Consider the following 26,206-nt stretch of genomic DNA (forward strand, 5'->3'; position numbering starts at 1 on the left):
GCGCTATGTGAGCGTGTGCGTGCGTGTGCGTGCGTGGGGCGGAGTCGGCGCTCTGAGCAAGAGGCGGCAGCAGCGGTGGCGGTAGCAGCCGGAGGAAGAACATGGCGGGTGCTGCGGGCCCGGGGAGCGGCCCTGGAGCCGCGGGCGGAGACGGAGACGACTCGTTGTATCCCATAGCGGTTTTGATCGACGAGCTCCGGAATGAGGACGTGCAGGTAGTGAGGCAGAAGCGGGATCTTGAGGCCTTACCGGCGATTGGGTAACCCGAGGTTTGGACTGAGGCAGGAAGGCCCAGGGGGTTGGGAGGAGCAGCGGGCCTGAAGCCGGGCCGGGCCGGCTCTGGGCTCGGGGTGGGAAACCAGAAACTGCCCCAGAGTTACCTCCTGTTACACGCTGGTGCCCTCGAAGTGCTTAACCCTGGCTCCGCAGGGCTCTCCGTAGTGCCTGGGGGGCCCAGCCCAGGAAGGCATCTATCAGGGAAGACGCCTACCAGTTTGTTTGACGCCTCGTGGGGGCTAGTTTGAGTTCATTTCACTTGGTTTGTGGGAAAACTGCCCTGGCTGTCCTGGGTGAAACTCTGGGCGGTGTCAACTTAAAAGAAAAGAAGATCTACTTTAGGGAGTCCCGATTTCAGATCAGGATTCCCCCCTGCCCTCAATTTGCTTGCTCCCTTCGTCCTGTACCTTCCTTTCCTCTTTCTCCTTCCCACCCCCCCCCCCCCCCATGCAAAATGAATGATGTCCTGGGAGAGCCCTGGTTAATTAACAGGATATCAGGTAGTCCTTGGAGTTGTAGAGTTGAAATGTGTCCTGGGTTTTCAAATGGTAGAGCAGGTTAGGAGGAAGGAGGGATGCATGATCAAGCGACATGAGATGTGCATTCTCAGATTACAAGGGAAATGAAAGCAGTTGTCAATAATAATTATTATCATTTAGAACACTCCTGTCAAAATCATCTTCTCTGTTAAAATTCTCTCACTTGTTGACTTATCATTGGCCAGCCTTTACTTTTTTCTTGTATCTTCCAAGAAAGTCTGACCACTCAACCTGGTGAATATTTTCCTGTTATGTGGTCCTATTAACCTGATTTCAAAAAACCTTTAATTTGAGAATAACCTCTCCTATAATCTTAAATTGGAGATTTAAATTCACTTGCCCACTTACACTTTTTTCATTTGTTTGCGTTTTTCTCTGCTTTGTCCTGGTTTCCTACTTGCATCTCCATATCATGATTTATTTATTTATTTTTTAAATAGCTAAGGCTCAACAGTATTAAGAAGTTATCAACAATTGCTTTAGCTCTTGGAGTAGAGAGAACTCGAACTGAACTGCTGCCATTTCTTACTGGTATGTTAATTTTGTTTTCTTAGAAAATGTGGGAATTTTAGTTTTTGTAGCATATATTTATTGATTTAGCCATTTCATAAGGATACATTATCAATAGTGTTATTGAATACTTATGTGGGCAAAGTGATATAGAAAGACACCATTTGCCTTTGCTCTAAATCAAATTACAATGATATGGACAGAAATAGTCCAATCATATTAAGCAAGCAAAAGATTAATACATAGTATAGAAAAGGATGTTGAGCAGAGCTTAACTCAGTTCTAGGGGACAGATCTTGTTATTCTATGTTGAAAGAAGGAAGAATCGCTGTCTTGTGATTATAATTTGATTATGTTGCAATTTCAATGTCTAATTTGTTTCTTCTGTGTTTCATGTTGAGTGTTTAGCTGTTGGTCAGCTAACTGTTTATGAATACCCCATTGTTACTATTTTAGATACAATTTATGATGAAGATGAAGTATTATTGGCTCTTGCTGAACAGCTGGGAAATTTCACTGTCCTTGTAGGAGGTCCAGATTTTGCCCACTGTCTTCTGGTGAGTGACCTGTTCTCTATGTAATTTCTATACTTTAAGGGATAGAGATAGGAACTCCACTTATTATTTGTTTGATAAAAGGAACATCCAGATAAAGGAAAACACTACCAGTGGGAGTTGGTAATTTTTTTCCTTTCCCTTTAGTCTTAGAAACTAAAGCAGTGCCTAAAGCACTGAGAGGTTAAATGTCTTGCCCAGGAACACATAACCAGTTTGTGTTAGAGATTAGACTTATACCTGGGCCTTCCTGGTTCCAAGGCCTCCTTTCTCGGCTCTATTCTGTGCTTACTGTTGCTTAAATGATGTATTATTTGGAAATGTATTACCCTTACCCCATTATCTGCAAAGTTGTATGTACTTTGAATGAAAGTTGGTTCATAATAATTTTGTGGGAAGATGATCACATTTCACTAATTGAGAGCATAAACAATCTTCAGTCAAAACCCACTACTTCAGAGTCAATAGCTTGTTTGAAGCAACAGTAACAATTAAATATGGTTAAGACTACAATACAGAAATTTGGTTGGCTGGAAAGCTTATGAGTTAGTAAATTGACTTCTCAGCTTTGAAAAATATCCAAGAATTTGAGCCAATAGCTTCTCTGTTCTTTGATCAGTCCTGGGCTTATTTGTAAATTCAGAAGAGGGAGAACCTGAATTTAATTGTTTACAGAAAATAGTAATTTAAATTTCTCTCCTAGGTGTGTCAGTCACTCTGGGAAACTTCAGAAACCTCATTAGGTTTTTTAAAATTGTTTTTGTCTTTGTTCTTAACGTTGACTTTGTACAGATGGATGAATGTATATGTTTTTATGAGTAAGCCTTTGGTCTGTTTCTGGTTTCTCCATATATACATCTGAAAGGCATTGTTTTCCAAATTGCTTCTTGGATGCCCTACCTAATGGGTTTATCAAACTAAACTGTATCATGTGTGGTATAGTGGAGTCAGGAAAACGAGTTCAAATCCAGCTTTGACCCTGGGCAAGTGACTTAACTCTGCCTCAATTTTCTCATGTATAAAATGAGCTGGAAAGGGAAATAGCATACAACTCAAGTATCTTTGCCAAAAAAACCTCAAATGGGGTCATGAAGAGTAGGACACGACTGAACTAACAACAGATCATAGGATCATAGCCTTAGAGCTGAAAGGAGGGGATATTAGAGACCACTGAGTTCAAACCCTTCATTTTACAACTTGGGAAACAGGGTATAAGTGATTTATCTAGAATTTCATAGCTATTAAGTGCCTGACCTAGGATTTGACCCTAGGTCTTCCTTACTATGGATACTGTGCTTTCTAATTTTGACTGTCAGTTTGGGACAAACTTCACTAAGTAGATATGTTCTTTATAACTTCACATCATTCTTCAAAAAATACTGCAGGTGTACCTTCCAACATTGTTTAATAGAACTGAGAGCATATGTGTTAGCTTTTCCAGATGAAGGTTACAAACTAAGAAACAGATTTGTAGGAGGTTACTTGGTGCTTCTAGAGTCCTGGACTTTTAGAGCAATCCTGCATAAATTATTTACCTTTCATATGACCGTGTCATAGTTAATGATGCCTTTTGAAATTTCCTTTAGAGTCTTTTCTGCTATTTCTAGAATAGCAGGGAGATTTCCTTTTTGTTTATGACATTGGCCTTAAGTCCTTTATTCAGCTTTCCTGACAAAGTATCCTTGTGATGGATGATTCTCAGATATGGATTTGGAGTATAGTGTTGTGAGGCAGCTGTGATGCATTAGGAGCATTTGATGGAATGGATAAATGGAGGGTGTGGAGCTAATGCTGAGGTTGATGTTAGTATCACCTAGACTTCTGAGAATGGTGGACTGTAGGCTGAGTACTATATAAGATATTCATAAAGAAAAATGTTTCTTTTTTTGTAATTTTTTTTAAATTTATCCTTGTTGGAATATGTTTTATCCTTTTAATCTATATTTGGCTACATGTCTTTTAAACTGCTGTTCAGCTCAGTAGTATTAATATTGTGGCAAGTCTCTTTCACTGTGTCATTTGTAGTCACCATCTGTGAATTGCCATCTGGGACACGAGATCTTGGCTATCCTACAGAAGTCGTGTCTTGAGGTTGGACACAACTTTTATTGCCACTGTGAAATCAAAGCTACCGTTTGATGTTATGTAGTTAAAGTTCTGGTTACATGTTCCATCTCCCTTCAGTCACTACAAAAGGTGATACTCTGCTGCTTCCAACCTGATTCAGTAAGTTTTCTTTGATTTTCCTTTTTGGTTCTCTCTCAGCCTCCTTTGGAAAGTTTGGCAACCGTGGAGGAGACTGTAGTTCGAGACAAGGCAGTGGAGTCACTGAGGCAGATCTCCCAGGAGCACACTCCTGTTGCTCTAGAAGCCCATTTTGTACCTCTTGTGAAACGCCTGGCCAGTGGGGATTGGTTCACTTCTCGCACCTCTGCATGTGGGTTGTTCAGTGTTTGCTATCCCAGGGCTTCAAGTTCTGTCAAGGCAGAAATTAGACAGTAAGATGTGGTATCTTTTCACTTATTTTGGGTTGTTGGGAATAAGTGATTGAAATCTATAATTTCATCTATGAGTTCCCTAAAGGGATAGTGGGAACAGTGATGAATCTTTGTATGTAATACTCCGAAACCTTAAGCATTGGTATTTTCCCCCCTCCCCCCTTGAAAGATTCTAAAATGAATTTTCTGATTATTATAGTAATTTTTGGAGGAGAAATACATTTGGTGTTTTGTTTGCTGCAGGCACTTTCGTTCCTTATGTTCTGATGACACTCCAATGGTTCGACGTGCTGCTGCTTCCAAACTGGGTGAATTTGCAAAAGTCTTGGAACTAGAAAGTGTTAAAAATGAAATTGTTCCATTGTTCACTAATCTAGCTTCAGATGAACAGGTAAATATAAATTATTATCAAGATATAAATTTGGATGGGTTAGTACCTTCTTCCCTCTTTATATTTCAGGAATCTCTTGGTCCAGCGAGAATAAGTGACTTGCTTGTTGCTAACAAATCTGGACATATTTTAATACAAAGATTGCCTTGTTTTTTCCTTAGGAAAATTAAGATTTGTATATGGCATGGATTAGTCTAGCTCATTTTAGTGCTCTTATGTTGAATTTTTTTTAAGCAATTTCATGTCATTTTTACCCTCCTTCCCCAAACAGGAAATAAATTTATAGGGCAAAAGAAAGGAAGGGTCAAAGAGAGGAAATGAGAACTGTAATTAGGAGGGTGGGGCAAAGCTATAAAACATAATAACATAGCTTTATATTGTGGGACAGTGAAATTTCCTGTAATTTTGGGTTTGCTGCACATAATCTTTCGGAATTCTGGTGCATGGTAGCCTTCTGTTCTAGTGTTTAAAATTTCTTAGTATAAGGAACCATAAATTAGGAATATAGCCTTTTTTGTCTAACATCTCTAGGTTTTGGTTCCCTAGAAAATTATTATAACCCTGTAGATAACTGTCAAACTAGCTTGGATTTGGTTGCTATTCACATTTTAACTCTTAAAACTCCACATCAAGGGGAGTTCAAAATAGCTCAGGTTATTTGAACCAAGAAACACTGGATCTCCTTGTCAAGGAACAGATAAGAAAAAAATAAGTAATAGTTAAAAGCATAAGCTCATTTATAAAATGTTACAGGAGAGTTGATTCAAGATTATAAGCAATTACTATCTCAAAACAGTTGAGGAAATAAATATTGATATTTTAGCATGAAACTCAACCAAGTCCAGTGATCCTGAGAACATTTGTAAATGAACCTGAAAGGTAATGAAATGGAGCGGTTAGGCTAGTGGCATGGAGGTTGTGCCATGGAGAGTCTTAGATAGGTATTTTGACAGCAAAGTTTTTCAAATGCTTATACTTGACAGATAAAGTTGTATTAATTATATTGTGCCCCAGGATACTATATAACCATAATGAAATCCATAATCATTTGAAAGCAATTGGCTTAATCATCCACATATTTAAAGCATGGTAGAATCTCCAGATTATGAAATGAAGTTATATGAGCAGCCTGTTGCATTAGTCAATAAATATATATGTTTTGGACAGGTCCTAGAAATGGATAATAAACTAGAAGCCTTTGGGACTGAAAAGTATTTGAGTAAATGAGGAATCCAAAGCTCATCTTTTTAACATAAGTAGTCACTATATGTGTTGTATGGGTACAAATAAATCATTCAAGGAACATTAATTATGTGTCAGCTGGGGTCTGGGAAAACATGAAACAGTTCCCTGCTCTGGAAGAGTTTATATTCTATTGGGGAATACAGCAGTTTACATATATGTAAAATGTATACTGAATATATACTATGTATTTGTATGTGTATATCTACATATCTGTTATCTAGATATGTAAAGGTCATTTTTTTTTAAAAAAGGAAGAATGTATTAGAAAGTGAGATGAAGAATTCACACATAGAAGGTGGTACTTGAGGTGCTCTTTGAAGGAAACTAAAGATTCTGAGAGGTGGAGGTGAGGAGGAATAACTTTCCAGGCGTAGGGGAAAATAGCCTATTCAAAGGCACAGAGATATGGTACATGAATTGTAGGGTATATGGAACTTTTACAAAGTCACTTTGACTAGAGTATAGAGTGAATAAAGGGAAGCAATATACAATAGGTTGGAGCCAGAATATGATGGGCTTTTAATGCCAAATAGAGGAGTTTGTAATAGGGAGCTACTGAAGTTTAAACAGGGGAGTGAGATGGTGCTTTTGGGAAAATCACTTTTTTAGCCATGTGTAGAATAAGTTGAAGAAGGAAAGACATGAAGCAGGAAATCAGTTAAGATCAGTTATTTCTATAATTGATGTGAGAAAAGCAGTAAGTTTGATCTAGGGTGGTGGAAATATGAGTGGAGAGCAAGGGACAGTTGGAAATGATATTGATGAGGTAGCTGGGTGGAACAGTGGATAGAGTGCCAAGCCTGGATTTGGGAGCACATGAGTTCAAGTATGGCCTCAGACACTTTCTGGTTGTGTAACCCAGTAACTTCTGTTGTTACTGGGACAGAAAGTAAGGGTTAAAAAAAAAAACTAAAGGGAGAATGAAGAGTCAAGGTTATCTTTGAAGTTTTGAACCTGAGTGCCTGGAAAGGGAATGGTATCCTTGACAGAAATAGGGAGATTTGGAAATGAAGCAGGTTTTGGGGAAAAGATGAGTCTTTTTGGAATGTTGAGGTTGGAATGCTTATAGAACAACATCCCTTTTAAAAATGTCCAAAAGTGATTCATGAGTGGCATCAGGAGGGAGACTAAAGTTGAATGTGTAGTCCTGAGTGTTATTTATGTAGTGATGATGGGAGTTGATGTCACCATGCACACAGGGAGAGGGAGGACCAAGGACAGAACCTACATATGAGATATGTTCACAGATAGTGGTCTAGTATAGGGCAGAACCAAGAGAGAACAGTGTCCAGTAGAAGAAGTGGTCAAAAGAATCAGATACTGCCAAGTTCAAGGAAGGTTAATATTGAGAAAAAGCCATTAAACTTGAAATTATGAAGTCATTGGTAAATTTGGAGGGAACAGTTTCAATTGAGTGAAGACTGGAGGTCAGCTAGTAAATGGTTGAAGAGTAAAAGTGGTGGCAATTAGAGTTGGAAACTTCTAGAAGTGGCTATACAGAGGCAAAAAGTCAAATGAGAGGTTTTTTATTTTTAAAAGATGTGAGGAGGTTGGGGACAAAAGTTATAGGGAAAGATCCAATAAAGAATAGATTAAAGATTAAATAGAGGCATGGTTTCAGAATTAATCTGCTAGATAGTATGGGAATAAGAATACCATTTATGGAGCAGAAGCTTTGGAGAGAAAGGATGGTCACATTTTCATTGGAGATGGGAATTAAAGAGTACAGAAGAGGGGTTGTTGTCAAGGGGGTTTGAGGATGTAGAGAAGGAACTCCATGGGAATGGCCCTCATTTTCTCATTAAAGTATAAAATGAAGTTCTTTGCTGAGACTTGGTGTGGGAATTTTCAGGAGAGAAGAAAATGTTTGAAACTGTTAGATTGAGTTGCCTTCCAGCACCAGTCCACAGCATATGCTGTTAAATTGAGTTGCCTTCCAGCACCAGTCCACAGCATATGCTGTTAGATTGAGTTGCCTTCCAGCACCAGTCCACAGCATACCAATAGGATTGACTCAGCACAATGAGTGGATGTTCTGCAGCATTTACATAGATAGATAGATAGATAGATAGATAGATGAGAATTCACATAGAATGAATTAGGTTTGGAGTAGACTGTAATCACTAGTAGAAGTTGCTATACTGATAAAACTGCAAATCTGCTGAAACAAGGAGCTTGTATTTATTTGTATGTACAGTGTTTACATATTCTACTTCCCTAACTAGATTAGAAAACTTTTAAGGTAAAGGAGAGTATAGTTTTATTTTTATATTGCTAATATTCCTTAAAAAGTAGCATACAGAACAGATATGCATCAAATATTACTGACTGACTTGAAGTTTTTTTTGTTCAGGATTCTGTGCGTCTTCTAGCCGTAGAAGCATGTGTCAGCATTGCCCAGTTACTATCCCAAGATGATCTTGAAACTTTGGTTATGCCTACACTCCGCCAGGCAGCAGAAGATAAGTCTTGGCGAGTTCGCTATATGGTGGCTGACAAGTTTTCAGAGGTAAAAGTACTGCATGTAATTAAGTATTAAATAGGAAGGCATGGGTGTTTTGGTGTAGCTTTTGAAAGCTCCCAAGTTTCCAATATCAGACAGAAAGAGCCTTAGAGTCCATCTATTCCAATTAGTATTTGGACAAGAATCCCTTCTCTACCATAACCTGCCAAATGATCATGCAGCCTTTGCTTAAAAACTTAACGATGAACAGAAGCCAGTGGGCTTAAAGCAGTTTTTGGATACAGTTGTTAGGAAGTTTTATCTTACATCAAGCCTAATTTTGTCTTTTTGCATATTTCTAGTTCTGTTCTCTTGAACCAAATAGAATGTAATGAATCCCTCTTTTGCTTGCCTGCCTTTGCAGACAGTTATTACATCCTTTCCATCTTCTTGTTTCCAATTTAAGCAATCTAATCATTAATATCCTCCATTTTTCTAGTTGCCTTTTTCTGTATACTTTTCTAGCTTATCAGTGGCCCTTCCTAAAATGTGGTGTTCTAACTGAACCCTAATTCAGTTGATTATTATTAATTCACTAACATTAATTCAGACAAATTCATTCGATTTTAATTAAAGGTCTGTAATGTGCAAGACACTATGTGAAGTATAAGGAAAATTTTGCGATTAGAATAGATCCAACCCTTGCCCTTGTGGAACATACATGATCTAATTGAGAAATATAACAAATAACATAACATGTAAATTCAGAGGACAAGTGTAAACCAAGTGCTATCTTAGATCTAAAATGGGAAAGATGATTATTGGGTACTAGGAGGAAAAATCAGTGAAGGCTTTTTATACATTGGGGACATTTGAACTGGACTTTAAAGGATAGGTTATCTTAAGTGGGTAAAAATGAGGATTTAGAACAGGATTCTGACAAGAAGAAAGAATAGATACCATAGATTTTATGGAATTAGAATCAAGAAGACTTAGTGAATGGGATATGAAGGAGAAAGCAAGGTTTTTGATATAGTAGGCAGACTAGGTGAATGGTAGTACCACTTAGCAAAATGATGAATTCAGAGGAATAATTTTTTTGAGTAAGGATAAGATTGGCTTTGGACTTGATTGGGTTTGAGGTGTTGGAAGTGGTGTTATTCTATAACCAGTTAGAGATACATGTCTTGAACTTAGAACAGAGGCCAGTGTAGGAAATTAGGATTATGGACAGTAAATAGTTAAAGCTAGGGGAATGAAAGAGTTGTACAGAGAAAAAAAGCAAAAAGTGAGAGAAGGGAGCATGAGCATCACAGGTGTTTGATGTTAGGAAGAGGAGATGGGGAGCCAGTGAAGGTTGTGGGTTAGGGTAGAATTAGCCCTGCATTTCAAGTCTGAAAATTGCATTTGAATCCTGGATCTGTCATTTACTAGTTGTGTGACTTGAGCAAGCAAACTAGTCTCTCTGGGCTTAAGTTTTCATATATGTAAAATGAAAGGGTTGAGTTTGATGATATCCAGTGTCCATTTTAGTTCTGAGAGAAATAGGTGGATGAGAACAAGAAAAGACAATTGTTATTGTCCTTAAAGACCTCAAGTTAACTCATTAGGTAAAGTTTGTGACAAACTACTTAGAATTGAGGAGAGAGTAGGTAAATAGAGATAACGGCATATGTTCTAGGTGGAAGGAAAGTTATAGTGCTTTTATGCAGTCTTTTTTATTCCATTTAAGGCATTCACTAATAAATTACACACATTTTTTGATAGCTTCAAAAGGCAGTGGGTCCAGAAATCACCCAAAATGACCTAGTCCCGGCTTTTCAGAACCTCCTTAAAGACTGTGAAGCAGAGGTCCGAGCTGCAGCTGCCCACAAAGTGAAAGGTAAAGAGTAAGCTCAGTGGTGCTTGACACCATTGGGGAACTCGATGTTCCTGCCCTTTATGCTTGTTTTTACTTACAGAAAGTGTTTCCTAAATAGAGAGGATTGTATGCAATATGCAAAAAAAAATCAGATACTGGCAAGATATTTGAACAAACAAGTCATTGCATTGTCATGTTTAAGAATATGCTATTAGAAGATGAATGGCAAATCAAAGGAAAAATATATTGAGTAGTCTCCCATTTCTCCCCCCCTCCCCTGCCCCGCCATCTGGCTTAGATATATAAAATTGTTTGGCTTTCAACTTGTGATAAACTTGTAAGTTTCTTTTGTGTATTTGATAACAAGCAAACATTTTCTCTTTTTATGCCCTTTAGAACTTTGTGAGAACTTGCCCGTTGATGGTAGAGAATCTATAATTATGAATCACATTCTGCCCTTTGTTAAGGTAAGACTAATGTTGGTTTATTTTTGTTTTCTCCTAAACACTCTTTCAACTCTAGCATGGGCATAGGAATAAAGTATTTTGTGCAACATTTCAATGTATGGCATTCCTTATTTCTCATGGTTTTACAATGACAACAAAGTGCTTTACCACCTTTTTGTATGTGCAACCTAATAGAAAGAGGAAACACTGAAATAAGGAATATTGAAACAGTGTGGACTTCAAGTTTCTCAGAAGTGATATTTAGAACTTTTCTACGCATTGGTACAATAAAATAAAAGAATTTTAATATATGTTTTAAATTTTTAGGAATTAGTATCTGATTCCAATCAGCACGTCAAGTCTGCTCTAGCTTCTGTAATCATGGGATTATCTACCATTTTGGGCAAAGAGAACACCATTGAACACCTTCTACCTCTTTTCTTAGCTCAATTAAAGGATGAGGTGAGTCTAGAAATTTATTAATCCTATCTGTTCGCTAGGGTCATTTTTTTTTTAAACCCATACCTTCCACTTTAGAATCGATATTGTGTATTATTTCCAAGGCAGAAGAGTGATAAGGGCTAGGCAGTGGGGGTTAAGTGACTTGCCTAGGGTCACACAGCTAGGAAGTGTGAGGCTAGATTTGAACCTAAGATCTCCCATCTCTAGGTCTGGCTCTCAATCCACTGAGCTACCTAGGTCATATTTTCAATGTGGGTATAATATATCACCAAATTAGGACTTCAACCAGTAAGGGTTGAGGAAAAGCTTAGTTGAATTTAAAAACTCAGGAATAGGAACTGCCATTGAGATATGGAAACCTTTCTATGAAACTTTTTCTCTAGGAGAATGTCCCCTGGGATATAATAGAATGAAATTCTTGAGAAACCACTATGCCTCTGTTCCTTTGTGAAGTATGCTGAATTTAGACATCTGGTTCCTCACAAAGGAAGTAGATAGAAAGGGGATAGATAATATACTTCTTTTTTCCTTAAATTGTTTTGTTAGTTTCAGTATGTTACTAAATTTAAATTCTTTAGTGATATTTTCGGCTATAAATAATTTTGGATGACTTTAGTTGCTTAGTTTTTTATCACATACTTTTTTCTTTCAATAATATGTGATCTTGATATGAGGGAATTACTCAATGTTGCATCTACTGTTTTGTATGTATATCCTTTAGGCCATTATTCTTCAAATTTTACTTTTAAGACTGTGATCTTTAATGTTTAATATTTTCTTTACTTTATACTTATTGGACAAACTTATCCTTTAGTGGAGATTTGAGCAATTAAGCATTTTAAATTTTAAGTTGAACAATTATTTTCTTTTTTTTTTGGTTTGGTGCTTTTAGTGTCCTGAAGTCCGCCTGAATATCATCTCTAATTTGGACTGTGTAAATGAAGTGATTGGTATCCGTCAGCTTTCTCAGTCTCTCCTCCCTGCCATCGTGGAGTTGGCTGAAGATGCCAAGTGGAGAGTACGATTGGCTATCATTGAATACATGCCATTGTTGGCAGGTCAGCTGGTGAGTGTTTTATGTTGCTATTTTTTGGTAGTAGACTGAAAGAGAGCAAAGGCAATGGATCATTTTAGGTAATTGGCACATACATAAGGGAATGAAGACTTGATTTAAAAGCCAGGTAGATGCTGAGTTCAAGCCCTACCTCTGACACTTACTGGTTGCATGACTGGGGCCAGTCACTTAAACTAGTGACTAAAGCAGTTTTGTAAGATAACAGTTTGCAATCACTTTGTTTATCTCTATTAGGGGAGTTTCCTCAACATTCTCTTTGTTGATGGAATTACAGTTCTAGTCTTTAGTAGGTACAAATAGCTCATATTGTGTTCATTCTAATTATAAGATAGAATTGAATGTCCCCTTTGCCTTATTGAAGTGTTATTTTTGAGGTCTTCAGTAGAAATTCTGTGTTTAAATATTTATATTTTAAAAGAAGCAAATTTATAGTTCTGGCTAATCATATATTAAAGGTTTGGTATATTTTGTTGTTTTTCCAGCTTAAGAATTTATTTGTTGAGTGGGATGAATAGTATGATGAATGATAGAATTGGGTTACAAAAATCCCTTTGACTGGAAATGATCTGATATTTTATTGATATTAAATTCTTGTACTTGGATTAGAATAATTGATAAGTACTAGTTTTGGGGGTGAGACATGGCTAAGTTTGTGTGAAAAAGACCAAACTTTTTTGGATACTTAGAGTTCATTATGAGTGTGATAACCCCCCAAAAGGCAATGTAATCTTAAAGCTAATAGAAGAATATAATTTTTAGATTGGTAGAGGTGATAAATCTATTGGTACTCTTCCCTGCCCCTCATTTTAATTTCCATCTTGAATATAATGTCTAATTCTGTGCATTTTAGAAAGGATCTGATAAAAGCTGAAGTTCATTTGGGTTGGTATGAGGGCAAGGTGGAAGTAACAGGAAATTTTTCCTGAAGAAAACATAGGGAAACACAATCTTGGTATTCTAGTATTTCATTGGTTTTATGAAAAAGAGAATCAGTACTTGTTTTGTTCTGCAAGGTCAGAACTGGGTTTGATGGAAGACAGAGAATCAGATTTTAGCTTAATATAAATGATGTTCTTTCTAAAAGAACTATTAAAAAAAAGATTGCCTTGGAAGATAATGGGTTTTCTGAAAATAGGGAGCTACTCTGATAGAATATAGATAACGACCTTTGGGGGATTTTGTTGTAAGAAATTAATGCTCTGAGATTACATGATTTTGCCTTATAGTAGGTAGGGATTTAAGATAAGATGTTGGTTCATTTCTTAAGTCTTTGAACTTTGTTTAGAATAAACCCCTCCCCTCCTTTTTTTTTGTTTTTGGTCATACTGTACCTAGCCCTTAATTGAGGCTATCCTCTGTTTAAAGAAAATTGAGAAATTCCTATGTTATGGAAATAGTGATGCTACATTCTATTGTCTGTGCTAATGACCACATTATAACTTGGCTGGTCCGGATTTTTTCAGGTTCTGTTGTTAAAAAAAAAAAACACTAAAAATTCCAAGATTTTCATTTCTAGCTATGTCTCATCTTCAGTTTTCATTGTCTTAGGAGTTTGTGTGCATTTGTGTGTATGTAATTTATGCATACACAAAATCAAAGATATCTAATCAAAAGAGAATAGCCCCTCCCTCTGAGTTTTAGAGTAAAACCTCTGAAAAGAGGAGGTAGTTTATTAGTTTAGTGCTACAAATGATCTATTTCTTCTCCTTTCAGATCTAAAGATTTAGGATTTATTTTTCCTTCTTAGGTCCATAACCACATTTTGGTGTATTTATCCCTTGAATATAACTTTTAGAGATATACTAATCTTTTTTTTTAACCCTTACCTTCTGTCTTGGAATCCATACTGTGTATTGGTTCCAAGGCAGAAGGTAGACAGTGGGGGTCAAATGACTTGCCCAGCATCACACAGCTAAGAAGTGGCTGAGGTCAGATTTGAACCTAGGACTTCCCATTTCTGGGGCTGGCTCTCAATCCACTGAGCCACCCAGCTGCCCCCAGAGATATACTAATCTTGTTGAACTTTGAAGTGAATCACTTTTCAGGACTATTCTTTGGGACCCAGTGTTTCATACTCCCCTTTCCGCCTGGGAATCCAGCTTCAATCCTTTGTAAGTCCCACAGAAGGAACCAGCTGTTCTACAAGGGGTTGAAGCTGTTCCCCAAAAGACTAAAGGATAAAATTGGTGATATTTCCTTTCAGCATCTGATCCCATAGCAGGGTAGTCTTCCTATTATTTACTTTCCCTTCTGTGGACTTGAACATGTGGTAGCTGGGCAACGTAGTCCTAGCCATATATGATAGGAAGAAGAGGTTGAAAACGGCAGAGACTTTAATGCTCATCTTATCAGGTCTCTCTTGATAGATTTAAGACTGAACCTGCTTATGTCTTTGCTTACTTGAAATCCAGGAATTGGCAATAGCATAGACTATTATGGAACCAAGGCCATGGGTGACATTTGACTGTCATAATCTCTGATTGACTTTTGCTTTAGTCAATTATGAATGTTTTAAATAATTTCTTATATATTAAATGGTTGTTCTTCCTATACTTTTTTCTTAATTGTAAAGCATTTTATTTAAGATAACTAACCCAGAGACGTAGCATGCTATAGTGTATAGATAGCTAACTTTGAAGTCAGAAAGATCTGGTTCCAAATTTCATCTCTCCTCACACATACAGGGTGTGTGACTGGGGAAGTTACTTGTCAATGCACTAGCCAGTTCTCTAGACAGAGTTGCAGAACAGCTTTTGATCTGTACTAGTAGAGGAAACACTTTTCCTTTACCAATGAAATCACAGGTCTGACTAAAAAATGAAATATAAAACATCAACCCCTAAATCTAATTTGCTAAGAATTTAAAACATAGATATCAGTGAAATTCCAACGAGATTTGAGGAAAATACTGCAAGATATTATAGCAGCATGGTATAAAAAGGTGTACTTTCAAAGCTGACAGTCATTTTAAGTGTGTGGTAACTTAGAAGCTCTATTTTATTGTACTATTAGGCTATTTTTAAAAATTGTTCCTGTTTACAAAGGACCAAAGTCCCAATCTTGCATTGAATTAAAATTTATAATGACCAGGAAATCCCTTGGACTTCATCAGCATCAACTTGCATTTGAGTACTTCCCCTGTGCCATGCAAGAGAAAGGCAAAATTATGGTACCTGCTCTCCAAGACGTCAGTATGAAAGATATGTATATTAATATGAGGAAATTTAGTAGCACTAGTCAAAAATGACATTTTGGTGTTAAGTGTTTGATTATCTACAGGGCAGGTAAAAAATACTTATCAAAAAAGAGCACAACATGTTATGTTGTATAGGGATTATGAATTGATCAGCCTCAGTAGTCTGCCTACAAAGGTAGCCAATTGACTGTTTCTAATCTATACTCTGTTTTCTCAGGAACTATCAAAACCAAAATTATGCGAGAAAGTGGTTCAGAAGTTCAGCAGAGTTCTCTTTTGTCCATTTCTTTTTTCTTTTCTCCCCTGACTGTTTTTCACCCTTTTTCTTTGGAAATATCATTAATCTCATTTTCATTTTATTTCATCATATATTTTCATAATTTCATTTATGTTTTCTTTCTCCTTTTTCTTGATTTCTATCCCCATTTCCTTTCCTCTCTTCCACCCTTTCTTCTCCCCTTCCTTTTCCTGCCTTCCTTGTGCAGCAGGGCAGAGTAGAAAGAGTGCTGAGCTTAGAGTCAAGAAGACTTGGCTTCAACTCTTCTATCCTGACATTACTAGCTATGTGTCTCGAAATAAGTCAGTTAACTTTTACACATCTTAGGCAGCTCCCTAGGAGTGATTCATCTATAGGTTGTAAAATGTGATGGTGGAATGAGTTCCCACACCTTGAATTTCCTATAACACCTAAATCTCAGACCCTATGTGCTTTAAATTTCTCAGATCATAACTTGGTATAATGTAAATAGATTATCTTTTTTCTTGGATTGGGATGGTTGCATATTAACTGACCTCTCTGTATATAGGGTGTGGAATTCTTTGATGAGAAACTGAATTCTTTGTGTATGGCCTGGCTTGTGGATCATGGTAAGTAGAAGTTAAGAATAATCAGATAATGAAAAGCAAATTTTATTTGCTTTTTCTGAAAAGTTTTAAGCCATTCATATTTCCTTTTTAGAAAAAAACCCTAGAATGACCATTAGTATTTTTGTGTAACAATGAGATATCATGATGAATGGCTTTGATTAAAGAAATTTTGCTTTGACTATGGATATGACTGCTTAATATTTCCACTTTTTTCCTATTCTTATTTTCCCTTTGAGGAGATGAACCCAGTCTTTATCCCTTTCTCTTACTTAATACCTATCATTCCTCTAGCATTTTCCCTCTAATATACACATGTGTACATGTACATTCACATACTAATACATTTTGATCATATCATCAGTAGTTACAATACTAAATTTTGTAGGGTTTGGGACAGACAAAAAGTAGGAAAATAAGATATTTAAACCATTTTAAGTCATAGAGGAAGTGGCATAAAAAAATAGAAAAATTATTTAACGTGAATCTTAGTGGTTGGAGTGAAAATTTGATTCTGAGCTTTGGCAAGAAAGTAGGGATGAGTTTCTTGTTTTACCATTAGACCCAAGACAAAAGAATCCTGAGGTGGACCCATCTACTAAGTAGTAGTAACTAGTCATTGCAGTCCTATTGGCATCTATTGGTTGGAGAGGAATACTCTTTGCCCGTGCTAGTAGGAATGGATAGACTCATACAGGAAGCAAATCTGTTATGGTAGTTTTGGGCCCCACCTTTGAGTATTCCTAGGACTTTGTGAGCAAAATATGGCTCCCTAATATGTTAGCAGAATCAACTTTTATACCACACACTGGAAAATGCAATGGGTTGTTGTTGTCCTCTAGAAAAATGCAGTGGTCCGTAGTTGGAGATTTTTGTAGATAGATGCACATGGATTTCTCTGTTTACATGTATGAAATTGATATGATACTTATGTACAGGCATATTTGTGTCTTGTTAGAGTCCATATGTAGTTGAATAACTAGTAGAGCTTGTTCTAGTAGAGCTTGTTCATCAGTATCTGGGACAACCTACAAATAGATAGTGAGGTGGTTCTGGAATTGAAGAGAAGAGTAGATTTGATATTAGAAAAGTTCTATGATCCTATAATTTAACTGAAACAAGGGCTCATCTTTTAATATCAATACTCTTTGGTAATAAGGTACTACTTTGAGTTGTGGAATACCACAGCTCCCTAAGGATTGATACTAAGTCTCCCCAAAAGGACAATGAAGAAGTATATGGTGAGCCTGAGCAGGCTGCCATGCATAAATGGCTCAATTTAAAATAAATCATCAGAGAACCTATATTATCAGAAAAACCATAGCAAGAGAGAAGAAAGACTAATGGATAGTCTGTGGTCTTCATTAATATCTAGACAATATGGAGAAAGTTCTTATGTTGGGTGAACCTTTATGATGAATTTATGGGAATACATAGAGATTTGCTTAGGAGGAATAGCTGTAGATAATTTGCAGTGTGCATGACTGAAGTAAATGCACATAATAATGTAGTAGATATATTGGAGTATTGAGAAAGGTATATAGTTAAAAGAATGAGAGAAGTGTATAAGGAAGAGAATATCTGTGTATATATAATTACATGTGTATATATGTTTATGTGTTGTCAGTGACTGTTACAATGGATTAAAAAGATTAAACTTCCTTTGTCTTAGAGTATAACCATGATTCCTGATATTTTCCCTAGAAATGGCCTTCTGTCCATTCAAAATCTGTTGATTATTTGCACCCACTTCCGAATTGGAATTGCCTCACCTGCAACTAATATAAGCCCCTTTCCCTCTTTTGCTTTGTACTTGTAGAATTAGAAAATAGCAGTAGCAGTCATTGGTTTGGAAGGTAGCTTCCAAGTCACCTCTAGTGGACTCAATTATTTATAAACATTCTAGGCCAGTGATGGTGAACCTATGGCATGGATGCCAAAGATGGCATGCAGAGCGCTCTCTGGGGCACTTTGCCACCCTCCTAGCTCTCCCTACCCCCAGATTTCATTACTAGAAAGGCAGAGGGACTTGGGTAGAGCTGCCCCCTCCCCCTTCCACCATACCTGATGACATTTTTTCACACCCCCCACCCCTCTGCCCAGCAGTCTAATGTGAACCTTCCCCTATTGGGATAAAGGGGTGGGGCAGGGTATACCCAGCAGGTGGGGGTGGAGTGGGCACTGCACTTGTTCTGGGAGGTGAGGGTGACAGGGCCTGGCACTCCATCTCTAAAAGATTCGCCATCATCATTGTTCTGGTATATCTTGGAAGTATTACATAGTTATCATTGACAAAATATATTTTTGGAGATAACATGTTGTATTGTGTTTAACATTTTAAGTGAAATATTCTTGTTACTTTGTTCTGGCTTTGGTGTACAATGACCTTGTTCAGATCTTCATCTGAACAGAATTCCTGGATACTAAGTAATCAAGATATGGGTCATTTGTTGCCAATACAAATTCCTTGCCGAAACTGTTTCTGTAGGGTTCCCCCTCTTATCAGTTTGGTAATAGTGGTCCCCCAAAAGGGAAATAAAGTTAGTCTGGCATTACTTGTTCTTGTTGAAATCATGATGGCTCCTTGTGACCACAGTTTCCTTTTCAGTGTGCTTACTAAGCCTTTCCTTCAACCGTATTCTGGAATTTTGACAGTATTTAATGCCTAGATTACTGATATACATATAGTTTGCAGATTTTATCCTTTTCCTTTTTATGGAAATCAAGACATTTGTAGTTCTCTAGGATCTTTCAGATATCACTGATAGTGGCTTAGCAGCCACATCTGCCAATTCTTTCAGTGGCTTATGATATAGTCAACTTACCAAGGGCAGCTAGCTTTTCTCTACTCTCTCCTTATATATCTTGGGTATCATCTCTTAGCTGCTTTTGTTCTCTCTTTTCAGACCAGAAGTAATTTTCTTTGGCAGAGAAAGTTGAAAGAAACACATTAAGAATTCAGTATCTCTGCCTTCTCTCTCTCACCCTCTGCAAAGGCTCTACCTTTTTTTTTATCCTCTTTCATTAAAACAAATATTTTTAATTGATTTTAGTTTTCTTGATCAGCCTTCACTCATTATGAACGTTAAGCATTCCTAACACTGAACCATTTTGTTTTTTTAAAGTACCATTTTATGCTTTTGTATTCATCCTCTTTTACTTTGGTCTTTCTTCCATTTTCTGCCCTTGGTTTTTTACAATCTGAATTTGGTGGTGTGCTCCTTGTGCTTCCACATTGGTCCCTCTTTTGCCAGTTATTTTTGCTTGATGTCCTTAGAATTTCATGAAGTCTTCAGTGTTATATTTTATCTCATTTGTTAATTTGAGGACTTCCTATAGGTAAAGCCCTATCCTTCTTCTACTAGTAACACTAGAAAATAGAAGATAATCATATGGTTTGTACTCTCTTCAGAACTTAGGAAACTTGAAATCCCACTAGTGAGGGATATTTTGTGTATTGGGCCAAAATGAACTTTGCATGTGCTTTTGAAATAAATACTTCCCTCAACTCCTGGACCCTGGTTGTCACTTAGTTCACACCTTGTTGAACACATTTTAAATTAATAAAATGACATATAAAGTAGCAAGAGAATGTAGTGGGTAGGAAATAGACAATTTGATGAATCAGGATAAAACTTGGCCATGAGCATGTGTTGGTCATTAGTTGTTGACTCATTGTAAGAATCAGTCTACGTTTTTACTCCCAGTTTCTTTATTTTAAAAAGAGCCTCAAGCTGGGAAGAGCTCTTTGTTCAACTGTCTCATATCAAAAGAAACTCGAACTCAGAAAAGAGTAAGTCATTTGCTCCAGGTTACCAGGTACTAAGCATCTACTTGAGTGTTCAAACCAAGGCCCAGAATCCAACATTCCTGCTGTCCTGGCTGCCTGGGAGAAATCTTAGAAGTCATGGACCTGTGCTTTCCTTCCTTATATCAGAGGTCCCAGGCAGAAGACTAGGATTTAGCTGCTAAACTTGATGATTAATGCACAGAGACCCTTGTGAACTTAGAGCTGCCCAGTATCACTTACTCATGTCCTTGAGGCAAACAGTGATGCATGAAATGAATGCAAGACCCCTTCTTGTTCCTGGAAGGCTCCAGTTTTTGCATAAAATGAATGGACACCTAGTTGCTCCCCAGTCACAGCATTTTTTGTGTCTGTCCCTTTCCATTCTTATTATCACTGTTCTAGTCTATCCAGATTCTTCCCAAGTCTCTGAAAAACAGTATGCATGGAAAGAACACCTTACTCAGGATGACTAGGTAGCATAGTGGACAAGAATGCCGGGCCTGGAGTTGGGAGGATCTGGGTTCAATTCTGGCCTCAGACACTTCTTAGCTGTGTGATCCTGGACAAGTTACTTAACCTCCATTTGCCTTACCCTTGCCACTCTTTTATCTCAGAATTGTAACTAAGGCAGAAGGGTAAGGGTATTAAAAACATCAGTAGGCTCAGTCCAAAAAGCATTGGCTTTGAAAAGAGAAGAGTAGTGACCTTGAACAGATCATTTGATGTCTCTGAATCTCAAGTTTCATTATTTGGAAAATAATAGATACTTCTTAAGGATTTTACAAGGATGAGATGAGATTCTGAAAGTAAAATGCTTTTTAAGTATTGAAGTGCTATTATATAAATGTCAGTTGTTAATGATGGTGATGATAATACTCTTAACAGCTCCCTAGTCACTGGCTTCCCTGACTCCTAGCCTCGGTCTTTTCCAATTTGAGCTAAATGTCAGAATACTCATGTTTTTACTAGGATCTTCCTTTAATAAACATCATCCTGTTCTTTGCTTTAAAAAAGCCTTTGATGCTTTCCCCTTTTCTACTTTATCAGTATGACTTAAATCTTCCATAAACTGCCCCAACCCTACCCAGCAAAACTCATTTTTTACTATTTCCAATATGTAGATTATAAGCTTTATGAGAGAAAGTACTTTTTCCTAATTATAATTTTATCTGTGGCAACTAGGTTTCACATTGGATAGAGTGCCAGACCTGGAGTTGAAATGAACTGGGTTCAGATCTGGCCTCAAGACACTGCCTAGCTGTGTGACCCCAACTCCAGTTGCCTAGCCCTTGCCCACTCCAATGTCTTAGAATTGATACTAAGACAGAAGATAAGGGTTTAATTGTTGAGTGAATGTGCAAATAATCCTTCCACTTTATATAGGCAATCTTACTCTATCAGAAATAAATCATAATCATTTCCACCTCCATGCTTTTCTTTTCCTATCCAAATTTTACTTATCCTTTAAGGTTAGTTTACTGTGCTTCTATGAAATCTGACTCTTCTAGTCTTTTTTAACCTCTTTTCAGTTATTCTGAATTTGACAAACAATAACAAAAATGAACATTTCCATATATACAGCAGAAAAGATGAAACCATGTGTCTTGTCTATACTTTACATTAAAAACAAGATAAATTCAATATGATTAGTTTCAAAGCTCTCTGACTTGTTCGTGATTCCTTTTGAACCTCCTGTTCTCTTCTGTACATGAAAAAATGGTATCTTTTTGGTATCACTTGCTAGTCCCTATCTCCCTCCTATACACTGAAACACCAAAAGCCTGTGTAGGAAAGTCATATTCACGAAAAACATCCACAAATTGACCACACTTGAAAATTTATAGCTCGATCTGCACTTCAAATCTTGTCTCCTCCAAACAGTCAGGCAGTAGCCCCATCCTTGATCCTCTAGAATTTTGGCTGGTTATTGCATTGATCAGACCTTTTAACATTTTTCAGAGTTGGGTTTTTTTTTTACCCTGTTACAGTTATTGCTTGAATTATTCTCCTGTTTCTACTCACTTTACTCTTCAGTATGTCTTGCCAGATTCCTCTGCATCTGTCCTTTTTCTCCTTTTTCGTGGTGCAAAAACATTCTATGACATTCATTAACCATAATTTGTTTAGCCATTTCTCAATTGATAAATTCCCCCTTGTTTTCCAGTACTTTGGTACATGGTACAGTAACAACAACAAAACCAATGCTACTATAAATATTTTTGTATGTATAGGTCCTTTTCTTTTTTGGATGTCAATACGATATAGGCCCAGTAATGGTATTATTGAGTCAAACCTTTTTATAGCACTTTAACATTCAATTTGGCATTTAATTACATAAGTTTTTGTGTTGCGTGATTTTATTTCATGATGTCAATCTTATGACCCCTACTAGATTGTAAATTCCTTGAGGAACGGGGACCTTATAATATATTTCTACTGCATCTTTAACAGTGCTAAGCAGTTGGTGGTCATTCAGTAAACAATTTTTGATTAATTGATGAGTGGCATGGTTGTTTTGCATAATTTCCCTTGAGTTTAATATGGTTCTTCTGAAAGGGAATTAACTCTATAAAAGAAAAGGAACTTATTGTGAGGCAAACCTTAGTATGTAGCATTATAATGTGACTAAATTTGCAGAAAAATCTTGTGTTTGATTATTAATAAAGTATATTATATTTTATGGACTTATTCAGAATATGTTCACATTTCTTCTAGTGTATGCAATCCGGGAAGCTGCCACAAACAACCTAATGAAACTAGTAGAGAAATTTGGTGCTGAGTGGGCCCAAAATACCATTGTTCCCAAAGTACTAGTAATGGCCAATGATCCTAACTACTTACATAGGATGACCACTTTATTCTGTATTAATGTAAGTATGGAATGTATGTTATTGTAGAATCATGACATTAAATAGATCCTTCAATTTTTTTTTCTTCAAATTCAGGATGCATTTATTTTGGAATGACTCTTTGAACCTTTCAATCTGTAGAATGAGGTCTTGTACTAAATGATCTCAAAGGCCCTTTCTAGCTCTTGAAAATTCTTCGATTTTTAGAGTGTCATCTACTATCCCAGGTGCATTGATGGTTCACAACCCAGACACTTATTTCTGTTTGTCAGTAACTTAGCTATTTATTTTCTTACCTTTATAATTGAAAGTTTCATTAAATTCTAGAACTGTCACCTGGAAGGTTTTTTTTAAACTTGATGATTTTTCTTTTCTTTTTTTTTTTAAAGGCACTGTCTGAAGCCTGTGGCCAGGAAATCACAACTAAGCAAATGCTGCCCATTGTATTAAAAATGGCAGGAGACCAAGTAGCAAATGTTCGTTTCAATGTGGCCAAATCTCTACAAAAAATTGGTCCAATTCTAGATAGCAGGTATGATTTTAATGTTTCCCTTCTTGTATGTAATTTTTAGTTTGGATTTAATGTGAAGTGTCTTTGAGGTTAATTTGTAGTTTTCCAAAGAGAAAGTATAGAATGGAAAAAGCAGTGATTTGGTGCCAGAGCTCCTGGGTTCAGTTGCTACTTAGGGCATCTGTGACCTTGGGCAAGACTTTCCCCTTTCTGAGCCTAGTTTCCTCATCTTTAAAAAGAAGGGAGTTGATCTCTATGATCCCTTCCAGCCATAAATATTTGATTGTAAGGTTTTACCAACCATTTAGGGGGCTCATTCTAACTTTCTGTAACAAGACCTTCTACAGAAAATTACTTGCTTCTGAAGATAGCTATATTGACAGTTTCCTGAGGAATTAAATTAGTTCATATACATCAGATATTTATAATTTTTAAAAATTTCTCCTTTCTGATTTTCAAGGAAGCCAGAATTTGTACCATAATTAAGTAGATATTTTTATAACAGACTCCTTCTTTAGTAATGCTGTTTTGTTTTAGTGCACTGCAGTGTGAAGTCAAGCCAGTGCTGCAGAAGTTAGGGCAAGATGAGGACATGGATGTCAAATATTTTGCACAGGAAGCCATAAATGGTAGGTAATTCTTTTTTGTGCTCTGTAATGTTTTGCACTACTTGAAGGACATAATTCTGTTTAGATGCTGTGAACATTATTTGGAGAGGTGCCTCTCCCTATTCTGGGTGAAATAATTGATGACCCTTAGGCAGAACAGGCTCTTCATGTTCTATCATTGCCTTTCCATAATGAATATGCTCAATGTTCCTTTGTCTAGGACATGGTAAAAAAAAAAAGATTCTTAATAATAAAAGCAGCAGGAAAGGATTGATTACATTTTAATCTTAAGTTATAAACAAGTTAATTGCTGGGTAGCCTAGTATAGAATGAGGGACCTGACGAGGTTGACAAGTTTGTGCTTTATGATGACATGTCTTATTTTTTGTGTAGATAGTATGTAAACCTGTGTCAGATTAAATCTGTATCACTAATCATATTTTATTTGGAATTTTCCAGTTCTTGCCTTGGCATAATGAAGAACTAGAGGAAAAAGATTTTACTCAATTCTTATCACAGATTTCTAGTCAATGTGTTCTTAAATGGGATGCAGAAAAAAAAAAGAGGAAAACCTTCAAGATCTCATCCAAGCAAATGGCAGCAACTGTTACAAGAAATCAGATTTCAGTGACTTGATTTTCTCAAGATGAAATGGGGTTATTTTTTTAAACTTGTTTTCTTTGCTAGGATAATTACTTAAGCCATTCTTATGGTTTCTGATGAATTCTCAGCATTCAGTATAGCCAACTCTCAATTATCCACTAATGGGTTATTCATGGCAATTTCTGTCTAGCCAAGTCCTGGAGACTTCTTGTCAGGGCCAAATTGGGGACAGGAGTGGGGTATGGGTGAATTTGAACCTGGACTTGGAGTTGAGTCAGTGTCTGTGTTTTTATGTGTTTGTCTGAGTGTCCCTCTGACTACATTCCAAAGTTAAGTACATGTGATTTAATATGAACTGTTATTTTATACCTCATTTCTCTATTTGTGTGGATAATTGAGATTTGGCTGTAATGGGAGTCTCCTTTTACTGGATGATGGTGACTTTCATCAATGTCTTGTGAAAGGGGCATGTGGAAACACAAGTTTAATGTATTGGTTGCTTTGGTTTTCATTTGCTTGATTTTGACTGTAATCATGTCATTCAGAAACCAAATACAGAAACATATTGCTGCTTATTGTTGTGATGTTGAAACCTAACTGTGTTGAAGCTCATTGGTGTGAATACATTTAGAAATAATTTGCTTTCTTGTCTGAGAAACTTAAATTTAGTGCCTACTAGTAAGCAGTAGTTTTTCCCATTTTATTGTGAGATTTCACTTTTGTATTTCCCAAGAGCAAGGGAACATGGGTTTAATACTGTGTGGATTTCCTACATAAACTGGTTCTGCTTCCAATAATGTTAAGATCCAGTCATTGATACTGTAGAGTAACTTTTCAAGCTGAAGTTTCATTGCTCTCTTTTTGATATGGTGATGTCTTTTTATAGCTTAAAATTTGTTTTTGTGTATCAACAGTAAAACCTCATTAATTCCTCTTGGAATTTGTGAAGATGGATTCAGTAGAAGGGTTTGCTAAAACAATTTAATTACCTGTGTATATCAGATGGAAGGAAGCATTTTTGAACTATTTAAGAAGACAATCTTTTCAAGCACTCCTAAGTCCTTTAAAAGGACCCATTTCAGTTGTATGGCCCCTAATTGTTAATTACTGATCTTTCTTATTTTATAAAAGTGGATCCATTGAGAGCTCTCCTAGGCAATACTTTGTGTACTTGAAAAATAATAAAATTGTATTTCATTAAAAATTTAAACAATTTAAAATTTGTAAATTTTTAACTTATTTAGATTTTTCACTAGCAAATTTATCTTCCTCAATTTGAATTAGGGAGGTTTTGCTGTACAGTATTTTTCTTGAGGGTGAGATTAGCTATGTGGTTTTCTGTTTTCTTTTTTTTTTGGTTTTGTTTTTGGGTTAATTTAATTCTTAACTTTTTAGCTCATTGAGCTTTACTTACGTATCCTGGTTTTGTGAAACCACTCGGAATCCTTAGTGACTTTGTATATTAAATAATTACATAAAACCAAA

At 36.6% G+C, this 26,206-nt stretch overlaps 1 protein-coding gene across 1 annotated transcript; it reads left to right on the forward strand.

The window, feature by feature from the left end:
* Positions 1–26,206, forward strand: PPP2R1B (protein phosphatase 2 scaffold subunit Abeta). The gene is made up of 15 exons (XM_001371255.5): positions 1–215; positions 1,256–1,346; positions 1,782–1,882; positions 4,145–4,377; positions 4,621–4,768; positions 8,367–8,522; positions 10,224–10,338; positions 10,714–10,784; positions 11,091–11,225; positions 12,118–12,291; positions 16,303–16,363; positions 22,866–23,020; positions 23,389–23,531; positions 24,048–24,139; positions 24,578–26,206. Exons 1-15 carry the CDS (start codon positions 102–104, stop codon positions 24,592–24,594), a joined length of 1,806 nt encoding a protein of 601 aa, XP_001371292.1. The 5' UTR covers positions 1–101; the 3' UTR covers positions 24,595–26,206.

This window comes from Monodelphis domestica, chromosome 4, assembly GCF_027887165.1.
Source record: "Monodelphis domestica isolate mMonDom1 chromosome 4, mMonDom1.pri, whole genome shotgun sequence".
In the NCBI taxonomy this organism is placed as follows: domain Eukaryota; kingdom Metazoa; phylum Chordata; class Mammalia; order Didelphimorphia; family Didelphidae; genus Monodelphis; species Monodelphis domestica.